The sequence below is a fragment of the Cynoglossus semilaevis genome, chromosome 14 (genome assembly GCF_000523025.1).
Source record: "Cynoglossus semilaevis isolate Cse_v1.0 chromosome 14, Cse_v1.0, whole genome shotgun sequence".
Lineage (NCBI taxonomy): Eukaryota > Metazoa > Chordata > Actinopteri > Pleuronectiformes > Cynoglossidae > Cynoglossus > Cynoglossus semilaevis.
In genome coordinates this window covers 5,924,986-5,938,906 of record NC_024320.1, presented here as the reverse complement: position 1 = coordinate 5,938,906, position 13,921 = coordinate 5,924,986, and the positions used below count along the sequence as shown (strand labels likewise).

Genomic DNA, 13,921 nt, shown 5'->3' with positions numbered 1-13,921 from the left:
CTAACCTGTCTGTTCTGTCTGTATTTTTGCACAGAATGTCTGTTTCATCTTCCCTCAGTTCCTGTATCAGTTCTTCTGTGGATTTTCACAACAGGTGCAAACACACACACACACACACAAAGTGTGTGTGTTTCCCCTCTCTCTCTCTCTCTGATCACCAGCCTCTCTATGATACAGCCTACCTGACTCTGTACAACATCAGCTTCACCTCGCTGCCCATTCTGATCTACAGTCTCATTGAGCAGCACGTTAATGTGGACGTCCTGAAGAAGGACCCTTTCCTGTACAGGTGGGGGGGTGAAGGGGGGCATACACACTGTACTCTGCGTGTATGTGTGTGAATTGTAATTCTCTACCTTTATGGCTCTAAGTGCCACATAATACAATTATGGAACATTTGCCTTTTCGTGCATCATGCGCTTTTGAGTTGTTCTCATCATGTTGTAGTAGCGATGTTGTCCTGATTTACTGCATAGTGGCCATAATTGGAATATCACATTACTGATATCAGTTTCGGTCCAGTGTCCTCCAGCACAGGCGGCTGATGTAGAACCAGTCGATACAAGTGTCGCCGGGTATACGAGTGTGGATTGGTTTCTAAAAGTGATGTCTGCTGTCACAGAGATATCGCAAAGAACTCTCTTCTGCGCTGGTCAACCTTCATCTACTGGACCCTCCTCGGCATCTACGAGGCTTTCATCATGTTCTTCGGTGTTTACTTCCTGTTTGACAACACCGCCTTCACAAGCAATGGACAAGTAAGACACACACACACACACACAGAAGTTGTTGAGTCTAAAACAGCACAAAGTCATTATGGTTTTTTTAATTTGTCTTTAACCCCTTCAATGCTGAACTCGTGGACAGAAGATCAAGACTTACTGACTATAATCTTCTTTGTACATGGAAGAAACTCAAGCTTATTAAGACTTCTTCCACATCCTTTTTGAATATTTCATTTTTTTAAAGATACAATTATTTTCTAAGAAATGTTGTTTTGATTGGTTTTGGTTTTTGTTTCTTCTACCTTTACTGTCCTACTTTGGCCTTTTTTAACTTTATTTTCCCGATCGTTCCTTCTCCAAGCTAATGACAGCCAACACACAGATGGTAAGCCTGTCCCTGTCCTTCTCTCTCCTCACGTCTTTTCACTTTCATTCGCTCATATTTCCTATTAACGAACAGACAAACATCATCTGCTCCTTGTTTTTGTCATAGACCGCTCTTAGTGCTTGTGTAGAACCAAATGTAGTCATCTGTGTGACCTTCTGTTTGGTTGTGTGTATGTGTTTATGTGTGTGTGTGTGTGTGTGTGGTTGTAGTCATTTTGAGAGTCCAGGGTAGAGTAGGGTTAAGGACTAAGAGTCAGTAACTTTCATCATCAAAAGAGCCGCAGCGAGTACTGCACAGAGCAAGGTTTAGATCATGTTCAACTCAGTACTAGGGATGTCACAATTACTCGATATTACAATTATTTGTGATATTAAGCACTACTGTTAATTAACGTTTCCGTAATTACCAAAGGTCCTCAGTCATCTGGTACAGATCACACTGGTGTTTCCTGGTTGATGCTGTTTTCTATTTCCATATTATATATTTTGATTTCTTGTTAGTTTATTACATCAATAAAAATGTGTTTTGCTGATACAGTACCTCAGGGGTTTGAGATGCTAATGTCCAGTCTAGTGGTAGTACCAGTGGTAGTATTATTGTCTGCTGTACAGTTGGTCCTCAGATGGAGGACCAGGCTCTAAACTACTCCCCTAAAACTGTCAGCCCTGGTATAAAAATGAGAAAGGTTGTGTCGGAAACAACATCCGGTGTAAAAAGAATCCTTAGATTACTGTAGTAGAAACTTCTGATATACACAAAAGATTCTCCTTATAATGAAACTGTAGACAACAACAGGGATAGCTCTACTAATTCTTCTCTTTCTCTAATACAAGAGGTCACTAGATCTTATGAAAAATGTATATTTTTCTCCAAATACATTTTTAAGCATAATTTTACTGTAACTTTCAGCCCTTATTTGAGGAATTCAATTTCTTTTTCAAGCCCCTAACTAAGACTTTTAAGTGTATAATTTAGTACAAAGTATTCTATGACAGACTCAGTTTAACAGGACCTCACAAAAGAACTACTAATGATGAATATGAGTTTGGTTTTGCTTTAAGATGTGTTTTCAAAGCTGTACTGTGGTCCAGTTAAACCAACATCTCACATGAGGTGATACAGACAACCTTGGCCTATGTTTCCGTTTATTATCTGTGCTCCACTTATGTCCTCCATTTGTCTGATTGATTCATTTCTTATCCAGTATTTCAGGGCTGTAGAATGATGCCTGCGCTTGTGATCTTTATTAGTCAACTATCCTTGACCATCCAGTCTAAACATGCTACAGTAGCTTCACTGGTCTGTCTGTACTGTGTGTCTGTGGCTTAAGTTCACATTAATAACTAACCACTAATCGAGGCTGCCGTTGCTCTTCTTCCACAGATGTTTGGGAACTGGACGTTTGGGACGTTGGTCTTCACAGTGTTGGTCTTTACAGTTACATTTAAGGTATGTTTCTGATCTATGTCCAATATCACATGGTTTCAAGGCTCAGTGCTAATGGTTGTTGTCATCCCCCTGTAGTTGGCTCTAGATACTCACTACTGGACATGGATCAACCACTTCGTCATCTGGGGCTCATTAATCTTCTTTGTGGTTTTCTCTCTGCTGTCGGGAGGAATCATCTGGTAAATATATTTTATATTACATATAAATTAGGAGTTTCCCCTTATTCTTTACAAAGAGAATCAAGAACAAGTATTTTCATTTGTGTACTTGCAAATACTGAGTGCCAGTATGGGGTGTGTACGTTGATAGTTGGTTTTCTGTATATTACCAGGACAGAAAGCACTTAGATGGACGTGATTTACACCAGATTTTATTTGTCACTATTTCAAATGGAAAGGACTGTGTAGACTGGCTCAAGCCGGGCCTCCGACCAGAGGTTGAAGCCCCACGTACAAACACGTGCAGGAGGCTCACAGGGTATTTTAAGCTCCTGCAGTGTGTGTAAAAATCGACTGTTTATTAGAGCAACGATAAGTGGATGGACGGTGGAATTATTGGATAAACAGTGCACAACGTTTAGCCCATGCATTACAGTTGGGGGGGTGAAGAAGGACAGATGACTAGACTCTGCGAGGCGGACAGAAATGGCTGAGGTCAATACTTATTTTAGGAATCAGGGAAGAAGACAAGGTAACAAGGTAACACAGGAGTGGAGGAAGATGGACATGGGTGGATGTGAAGGATGTGCCGTCTGAAAGATGTAGATATTTTAAAGCTGCACAGGGTGGCGGTGTATACGGTACGTCAAGTGGGAAACAGAAAAAGAGGGAAAGGGAGTAAAGGCTGATTCAAAGGTTAAATGGTAGAAACCTGGAAAGGTTTACAGACAAGTTGAGAGATGGTTTTCGGGGGTGAGAGGAGCTACAAGAAGACTGGTAAAGGACAGCTAAGGTGGTGAGGGAAAGTGGGTTGATTAAGAGATGACAAGAAAATTTGGTGATGGAATCCAAACATGAGACATCATAAGAAGATGGCAGTGAATAAAAAGTGTGAGGAGGAGGTCATGGGAGTCATAGCCAAAGCAAAGGGAAGGACAAGCCAGGTTGGTGGACAGTGAGGGGAATGTCTTATTGGGATGGTGTGCTAAGAAGATGCTAGAGCAAAGAGAACATGGTTGCTTAAAAGTGATAGTTTTGAGGAAGATGACGTGTAAAAAGGCTGTTGGAAATTGTTAGTGTAAAAGTAAGGAAAGTGGGCAGGGGGCAGGAGGAGAGCTGAAAGAAGATCTGAAGGCCATTACATGGTGACCTGTCTCTCTGACCTTTCTTCTTTCCTAATTCTCTTCTTCACTGTGCCTTCCAAAGGCCCTTTCTCAACTACCAGAGGATGTACTATGTGTTCATCCAAGTCTTGTCCAGTGGTCCAGCCTGGCTGAGTATAATTCTGTTGATAACAGCCAGTTTGTTGCCGGATGTGCTGAAGAAGGTCATGTGGAGGGCACTGTGGCCCACAACTACAGAGTACATACAGGTAAGAACCTGATTTAAATATTGTTATTATTATCTTCATGTCAATCTGTGGAATGGCCGTTCAGAGTGAGAACCAAACTAAGTAGAAGATGGCCATTGGGCTTGGAAGTCTTTTCGGGGAGATGTTCAGTCTAGGTGGGTGATGGGAATTCTTTTTGAGAAAAAGATCAACACTTCTCAGTTTAATCTCATTCACTTACATACATATTGATTAGCTCCTTATAGGACTTACATGTATAGTTTAGTACAGATATAGTAAGAGTCAGTGACGTGATCTCTGTGGAGAGGGTTTGTCATCCTTCAGGGGAATGAACTGGTTAGCTGTGCTCCTTCACTAACATCATTTCCCATTCTCTAAACCCTACTATACGACAGCACTTACAGACTCGGGCTTTAAGCATTTGTATTGACCTTCCCTGTTCCTACCTTCCTCTCCTCCTCTCTACTGCTGTTTCTTTTTAATGGCAGTCTCGCCGATGCCTTGCCTCAGAGCCCTCCACCATCTTTATGCTGTCTCAGACCTCCAGCAGAATCAGTTTCTAACTCTGTCTCTGTAAAGGTGATCTTCCCTCTGACTTTTATCACCCCGTTCCTGTTTTATTTCATATTTTGCATGAATGAATGTAATTGCATGTCAGTATATATATCTTTGTTTTGGACTTAAAGTCATCTGTCAATGTAAAGTAAACTCTCTCCTGTGTTAATGCAGGAGGTGTCGGGGTTAACGTTAGTTTTATTCTAAGGCTGTAATTGGTGTTTTGTTGTGTGTGTAACCTAGTCATGTGTGTATGCGTGTGTGTTTATGCCTGTGTGTTTCCTCAGTGTAAAACCGATAAAAAAGGGTTTGACAGGGCCACGGTCTACTACAGTTGTGATGCACTGCTAGATGGAATTGCTGTCACAGAAGCTGAAGGGGCTTCAACATGGTAAAACGCACACCTTAGTATGTGTGTGTGTGTGTGTGTGTGTGTGTGGAACTAAGGTGCATACAGTACGTAGTTGGGTTTCTATGGTATGGCTTTCACATATCCTCAGTATGTGGTTCCTGCAGATAAGTATTTATCTACAGTCATACTGCAGCTGACTAACACAGTGGTGTCTTTGGACTGTGAGCAGAGTAAGTCCTGTCCACAGACTCTTCACAGTGTTTCCTGGTGTGTATCCTTCAAAGAGTGTGGGACTTTCTAGGTTTTTTCAATCATGCCATAATGCAGTGGCATCATTGTCCTAATGGGGTCTTTTTGATGAGGAAAGATTCTCAACCTTGACTTCCTGATGGGTGACTCACCTGAGTGGACCTGGACTGGTGTCCTGAGGCATGCTTTTCCTTATGCATGTGTGTTCAGTTTTGCTTTGTGTATTTGGTTTAAATATGTTTTGGATGCATGAAACATAATTTATTGAATTCCTCAATGTAAAATGTGCATGGGTTTTAATTGTAATTTAAAAAAACAACAAAACAAAACTAAGTGTGACGATTACAACTGGACCAGTTTTAAAAAGGTAAAAAGTGTGATTCAATCTCTATGGCTTTTGCCAACACAAAATGTACAATAATGGCAAAAAACAACAACGTTGTGAGGGACCATTACATTATAACATAAGTTCTAAAATATATTTTGGACAATGCTAGAAAAGCAAAACATTTCTGTCACTATTTTATTAAAATGTAACATAGGCTACGTAGGGAACAGACCCCTTGGTTTAATAATTGGTCACAACCAACGTTTTTAGGCACATACCGCCACCTACTGTACTAGAGTGTGTAGTCACATGGTAGACCAGTGACTTTTTGAGATAATGCTTAAGTTAATTAATTCATTTTTTTAAGTCAACCAATGAGAACTGTCACACATTTGTTTTACTTTTTAACTGATTCACGATGCATCGTTACATCCCTAAATAAATAATAGTTCAGATCAATGAAGTGAAATTAAATATTGGATCAATCATTTGATGATCTTTGACAGCCCAGTAATGTGCCGTGGCACGGTGGTCGATGGAGTCATGACAGTGCAAGTTTTTTTTCACTAGAATTGTCCAAAAGTTCCGACTGTGCTAAATTCTAACTGTGACCAGCTGTGATGCCCCCATCCTTCATCTGTGGACATGCTTCATTGCTGCATACCTAACCTCCCTGTCCTAATCTTCTTTCCACACGTCCTTTGTCTTTCCCTGTTCTACCATCAACTAGAGTGCCGATAAGTCCTATCAGGGCCACTTCTCTGCATCTACGCCCACGCCGTCTCTCCTCAACCCATCCAGTGCTGGTGGACACCAGGGAGGCTCGGGACGTGGAAAAAACCCAGGAAGGTTCGACCCCTTAAAACAGAAACTAACGTTCACTGGTTGGGCCAAAAACCCAGACTACTATACCTTTGCCCCTCTGGTCTGACAGACAGATGGGTCCAGACAGTCAAGGCCGGGACACTGCAGCAGTGGGACATTGTCTGATCAGACTACTCTGTACTTTACTGTGTGTTTATAAATATACTTGAAGCTGAGCTGAATGTAATCACCACCAAAAACACCTTACTGGAGTTTAGAGATGACACTGGAGTTAACCTGTAGCGCTTCTCAAACATTAGCAGCCGAGTGTGGCTTAATGCACTGTATGGCAAATTCTCCACTGGCTATTCCGCGGCAAACTTAATCCGACTTAGTGGAGTTGCTCTGTTCCTATGTACAGTATGTCACAGCAGAAACGAAAAACATGTGCACTTGCCCTTTACACCTATCAGCCTTCTACTGCAGACAGCACTAGATCTAAAGGTTGAAGGGTTTATATTACTAAGACAGTATATTTGTTGTAAGTGAAATTGTGCTGGTATTGATTATGACAGGCAAGGGCAAACTAAGGCCCGAGGGCCAGATGTGGCCCATTTTAATCCGGCCGGCCAAACTTTTCCAAATTTTAGAATTTATTTATATTATCATAATACTTCTGCCTTCTCCATGCAATACCCATGTTTCACCAATAGATGGAAAATGATAAGTATTTTAGCCTTTATGCATGACTTTTACATGTCATTTATCTTAGTTCACACGAACACTTCTCTCTGCTCCTGAATCAAAAAGATGCCCACGCCTGGATTATGATGTTGTTGATGACGATGACGATGATGATGATGATGATGATGATCCTCTCTCTACCTTAGCACATGCTTCACCTAACCAAACTATTTTTAACAACTCATTTCACTCCTTTCCTCTTTTCCATATCTTCTGTCGTCTCTCTTTAGGACTGACTGGTGTTATCGTGTGCACACTTAATGTGCTCCATAAGAGGTCACACCTCCTGGTATATACCACATGGTATTGTAAGAAGTAGAGTTGTAAATAGAAATTCAACATTGACCTTGTTCAGACTGCCGGTAAAACAAAGCAAATATTTACTAACCTTTTGAATTCACATTTATAACCATGTCGCCCACTTTCATGGAACAAAGTTTAAATGTATTTATTTCCAAATAGTATATATACCTATATCATATTTTAAGCAAAGACATTTGCATCAAAAAAACCCTCTTTTCTACAAAAACAAACAAAGATGTTTCGGCAGTGTGAACACTGGTCTTTACTCCTTGTAAAGTTCTTCCCCAGATTAACCTCCACCTCGTTGTTGTTAGGAGATTAGAACTGTGTCTCTCAATATAGATAGATATTTGATTTGTTTTTGTGTGTGTGAGTTTTCAGATCCACTATTAATCCAGTAGAGGTTTTTGTGAGACGGCACTCTGGCTGCTAAATAATTCCTTGAAGACGTCTCATAATTACCATATTTTAAAGACACAGTGAAGAGACCTAAGGTGTGAACCATAAAAACCTTGCTCTACACTGAGATGCCACTTTAACACAGGAGATAAGGCCAGAACCTGGCTTATATAAATGAAAAGAGTATTATGTTATACACAGCCTACACACAGTACAAGAGACTCCTGAAAGAGTCCCATAAAGATGTATGAGTTTCTTTGGTTTATTGACAGTACATTGTGTATGGGTTTCTTTGGTTTATTGACAGTACATTGGAACTATTTTAGTACTTTTTCAAATTCTAGGAATAAACAGGTAGAATAATGAAAAACATACATTCACATGGACATGTCCAGGTTTCACACTGAGCTGAATCTGCATTTCATTACATATTGACACACTACAGGATATTAAAATGTGTTAAAATAAACAAAAGGTTTATTGAACTCTATTTTATATTTTCTTTTGACTGATATCAATTCTTAAGGACCATCAGCAGTTGAACAAAGAAATAGCAGCAGCATCATTTTAATGTACAAAGTCACTTTGAGATGGATAACGTTTTAGTAGATAAAGCACTGGAATAATGGTTCTATTTTAAATATAGAGAGTCAATTATTTTATGCTAAAAAATTGGTTTCAAAACCCAAACGATGTCACTGAGCACTTTTTGATTTTCTAATCAGTCAGGCTTTTGGGGGAGGTTTCAGGAGGTTAGAATAATTGAAGACTGATACAAAGCATGTTTCACAGTGATTGAACCAGTTGGACCAATGAAGGACCGATTACCCCACCTACAGGGAAAAAAAATCAGCATACGTTTACATTTATGCTTAATACATGAGTGTAAATATATGCCGATTTATTCCTCTTGGCCTTTCAGTCATCAGTTACTGTATGTGCTTTAAGTTTGATGGTCTGTCTTGAAATATATGCAATCCATTGTTTCTCTCTCTTTTATTTTTGTCTTTGCTGAAGTTTCCTGCATCGGCATTCTCAGCCTCATCAACCCACTCATCCACCACAGCCGTTCCTCAGCCTTTCAATAAACATCTGCATCTTTATAAACAAAGTAACATTAATGAACAAGTGATATATGACTATGTGGTTTTTATTCTTTGTATTGAAAGTACTCTGTGTGTTAACGACCAGGTGGACTTTGTTTGTGAGATGTTAGTCCATCTTTTAATTATAATATGAAATGTCCAACATTGATTTGTTGTCCAGAACTCTGTATTATATCTTATGTCAAAAGAGTCTCTTACAGTCCCCTTAGTTTGAATTAAATCAGTGTTTTCTCATATATCATTTTATTTTGAAGTGTGAGGAAATAATGCACATATGACATCAAGAACGTTTACTTCTAGAACATAAACATGAGCTTTTCAGAATCAAACCATATCCCTTAAAAAAAGTACGGTACTGGAAATATTGTTCAGGGGAACGTTGTTAATATTTTGGTATGTTTTTTGTCTTCTATCTGTGAGTAAACACTTGTTTTGGCAGATATGTATATAATATGTAATTAATTTACAATAACACTGCCAGTATTTTATATTATATCTTTACAGAATTATTTCCTTCTTATCTGACAAAGAATCTGTGTCCACACATTCTTGTTGGTTGTCACGTGGTACTGTCAAGTATGTACGGTCTATTTAAGACCTTCTCTGTGTATGCTACGTACGGATAGTGTTGTAATGTTGTCGAAGTTGACTTCGTGATAAGACTGACTTTTGGATGTGAACGTCGAACCATTTTCTGAAACCAAAGCCCATTTTGTTATATTTAGTCTGTAAAATTTATCCTGTTAAACGACGCCATCTTGTGGAAAACTGTCTGCACATACACAGTAAAGTCTGTTGCCAGAAACCTGGGTGTTTCACATTTTGTAATTTTAGTTACCTAAAATTTGACCAAGGCTGTGTTTTAAAGGTGCAGAATTTAAGATATTGAGTAATATCCCGGAAGTAGTGCAACAGTCGTGTACACAACAACTTGTTTTATTTACCATTGGTGAAAGGTCAAACTAAGGTTACACCATCTGGACACATTTCCCTGCTTTAAGACTCTTCACTCTGGCTTTATGAATGTATTAGAATTTACTTAATCACACTGAACAGGATGGCTCAAAAATATATGTTATAGTATACTTTGAACACCATTAAACCCGCCTGCTCACAGATCAGTTGTCATCCTTGTCTCTGTCTCTGCAGAGGTCAAAGGGCATTTAACTGAGGTCAAACCCCCCCTTGCTAGAAAAGGTATGTCAGGTGGAGTTGTTTGAAGATCAAATTTTTAAATCGTTTTTCAGACTCGCTTTTCAATTACACTTCTCTTTTATTGTTGTTATTTGTTTTCTGTTACATTTTTACCTTTATTATTATCATCTTCACCTTTATTATTAATATTATTTCATTAACTTTTATTTGTTTAATAAATTTAATGTTTTATGATTTCTCTCTACTTCGTCTGATTTTCTTTTTTAATTTGTTTGAGGCATAACATTTCTTAGGGATGGCATTTTTACCACTGAGGTGCTCTGATCATGGCACCGTCCACACACACTGCTCCCTGGTCCTTAAAGCTGCCCACTGTTCACTTTGGTGATGGGTTAAAAACAGAAGTCACATTTGGTTGTGTGCTATGGTGTGCTGTGTCACAGTGACAAGGAGTTCACTTTCTTTCCCTTCCTTCCTTTATTTTGGCACGGTTCAAATTATATTTAGGTTGTTGGTTAAAAATAAAAAAAGGTTAGTGTGGTTTCCAGTTGTTGCTCAGCGTTTCTCATTTTAAAACATTATCTGGTGACTACATTTGTGTTTCCCCGTGCGTGTTGACCAAGCAAGATCTTTATAATGTTCCTGTTGTCTCCTGCTATTGCAGACGATGTCAGGTTGCAAAATAGCATTGTATCATTACTGATCTCCGCCCAGTAAAACACACGCAGTCACTAGTGCTTCCTTCTCTGTAGGGCTATTGAACTGCTGACTAACTGAGAGCAGTGAACAAAGCAGACTTCATTGCTGCCTATGCTAACTACCTGCCACTGGACATCACGGCTTTGACTGAGACCTGGATTAAACTGAAAACAATGCTACCCCAGCACTGTCCACCTACTGCACCTCTCGTCCATCTGGGCGATGAGTCAATACAACTGCTTAGAAACCATGACCATTCCTTTCTAAGATCATTAAAAGTAAAGAAGTACCAGAAGTCCTTTCTCAAAACAACGTCCTTGACTCAAACCAATCTCGCTCCGAAATCGGGCACTCCACTGAAACGACTCTGCTGTCTGTGACAGAAGCCTGAGAAGATTCCAGAGCTGCAGTTTAGTCTTCTGTACTCATCCTGCTCGACATAGCAGCAGCATTTGACACAGTTATTCACAGCGACCTATTATCCAGACTCTCAGTCTTGGTCAGTATTGCCAGTGCCAATGGTCTGGTCTTCAATCAGCCTAAACGGTCACATGTCTTCCCCTCTGTTTTCTGAGCTACGCTGGCTAACCACAGCTGCCCACATTAAATTTAAATCACTAATGCTAGCCTACAGAGTACTTAATGGGTCTGCTCCTACTGAGGTACTCTGATAAAGGCTTGTTACCACACGACCACTACACTCATCTGGGGAAAGTCATCCAGCCACAAACACCTCGTACAATACAATCCAGGTTCTCTTCTCATGGATCGTTCCACACTGGAGGAATGATCTACCAAGCACCACCAGAACAGGAACGTACCTGACTATCTTCAAAAAGCTCTTGAAGACCCAGCTCTTCAGAGAGAACCTCCTGGCCTAGCCTGTTCCTGTACTTCCTTCCTCCCCCTGTGCTCTCACCGTAGTTAAGCAGCTCTCCTTTCCTTTACTATATTTACATGTGATTTACATAAATTCTTACTCAATCTAACAGTACAATGTGTGAGTCAACATGTTAAAAGCCGACATTTAATTATTAAGGCAACATAAATGGTAGTTATATCTGGTGACAACATGAAACAAATGAACTGTTGGAAGTGTAATCATAGGTTGGCGGCTCGTCATCATTCAGTAGTTGTTTTATTTTTGGTTCTATAAGCAAACGTGTTTCAGAGTGTGTGCTTGTGTTTCTTTTTTCTTCTCCATTTTACTTTTCATGCATCTTGTGGTTTTAAAATTTCATCTCAAGCTTTTTTATTTTGCCTAAGGAACAATATGAAAAGTAAAAGTATGTTAGAAGGATGCGTAGCCTGTTTTATCAGATATACTGTTAGAGGAGAGAATGGTTCAATGAAGTTATATTCTGTAAATTCTCATACAAGACACAGAAATAGCATTTTTACAAGAAACACGTGGACAAAATAACAGTTTTCGACGAAAGGTTGGGTGGGGCAGGTGTAACACTCAACCCTCAACAGTACAGTAGAGCTAAAGGAACAGCAATACTAACACACATATATATATATATTATTCACAGTTTCTTTAATAAATCCAGACCTCCCAGGCACATGACTGGTTATTGTATCAGCTAGCCTTTTTCATTAGTGGCGGACTCTTCTACAAACTTTCTTAGTCCAATCCAATCCACCCTTATTTGATGATCACTTCAAAGCTTCCAGCCGTGGACCAAAGTGGTGTACAGATAAATACATAAAAACACAGCACCATTAAACAGACACAACACTATACACCAAAATCAATATAATAACAATAAAGCAAGATATTAACAAAATCAGACAAACAGCCGAAACAAAGGCCAAGAAGAAGAGGTGGGTTTTTAGGGATTTGAAAGCAGACAGTGACGAACCTTTGGAGAAGGAAGGCAGTTTAACCATCTAACCAGGGTTTTTTTTTTTTTTTTTTAAATCAAAAGATGCACAACCTGCAGAACGGTTGCTACTTTTAATTATATGAGCAACAGCCCTATAGTGTGGAAAAAACCTCTTTACGTAGGCGAGGAAAAGCAGCATCATTTGGAGACCCTGTAAACAATCTCTTGAGTCAGAGGCTCAAACCTCTCAAAGGTAGCAGAACAGGGACAGAGACAGGGGGATTATAAGAAGGAGGTGAGATTGGCCCTGGTAGAAGTGACCTTGTTAATAAAAAAAGTACAGAACATTTTCACAAACAGAAGGGGAAGCATCAAAACAGGCAGTCTGTGGGGAAGTTAAGGCAATAGTCTTAAAAAGAACACGAGACTCGTAGCAATTTCTCAATATGTTAGAAAATGCTTTCTTTAAGCATCTCTCAAAGTTGTCTGGTAATGACGCCAACAGTCCCTTAATATTTGGAAGGATAACTGTAGCTTGTCCAGTTTCTATTTACGTACAGCTCTAAAACACTCGGTTCGTGTCTTGTCTAAAACGGTTTTGCAGATGGTTATACACAGAATGTGGCAGCAGTGGAAGGGTTAATGATTGAGCGGCAGATTTAACTGCAGTACATCCACGAACAACCTCAGGTAATACAGGGCCGTGATCTGAAAACACTATCACACGTTTCTAAGTGAAGAACTGGCAACCCATATGATAAAACATGACCCTGAGTGTGTCACCGTTCATGTGTAGTATAGGACCCAACACAGACTACTCAGAGTCAATAGGATTAAAAAAATGTACCATTTCCTTATCTGGACAACATATGTGGATATTAAACTCCACAGCGAGAAGAACACGGTCATATTTAGGCATAACCTCAGCCAGGAAATCAGCAAAATCATCCACAAAGTCTCCGTGGTATTTAGGCGGCAAAAGATGACAGCAAAGCTGCTTCAATAATAAACAACGAGTATGACGAAAGCTGCTTACCTTTATAATGACTCTTGACAACAGTCGCTATTCCTCGGCTTTACGTCCCCCGGGAATTCAAATAGCTGCATTCATTTGGTGAAAGTCTCGCCAACACTCGTTCAAGTCTCGGAAAAACAGAGGAAGTCTAGTCTCCGGGATGGGAAGATATCCTTTAAAACAAATGTGTTGTTCGCCAACTCTGGAGGGAACAGGTGGGTCGGCGACTTTGCCGCCAATGAAGCTCTACACAGAGGCCGCAGGTAACGGTGACTCGCCCCACGTCAGCGGCTGGAACATGTCATCCGATCG

The 13,921-nt window shown here is 39.9% G+C and overlaps 1 protein-coding gene across 4 annotated transcripts in view; it reads left to right on the top strand.

The window, feature by feature from the left end:
* The window catches only part of LOC103389322 (probable phospholipid-transporting ATPase IH), a 32,052-nt gene extending 21,959 nt beyond the window's left edge, over nt 1–10,093 (top strand). Inside the window, exons 24-31 of one of the 4 annotated variants that reach the window (XM_008324693.3) lie at nt 35–94; nt 162–289; nt 623–758; nt 2,497–2,562; nt 2,638–2,741; nt 3,927–4,092; nt 4,914–5,017; nt 6,286–6,415. In XM_008324693.3, coding sequence (XP_008322915.1) covers nt 35–94; nt 162–289; nt 623–758; nt 2,497–2,562; nt 2,638–2,741; nt 3,927–4,092; nt 4,914–5,017; nt 6,286 — 765 coding nt within the window. In that variant the 3' untranslated portion in view covers nt 6,287–6,415. The other 3 variants (XM_008324692.3, XM_025062198.1, XM_025062199.1) reach the window with 3 other exon arrangements.
* The last annotated feature ends 3,828 nt before the right edge of the window (nt 10,094–13,921 follow it).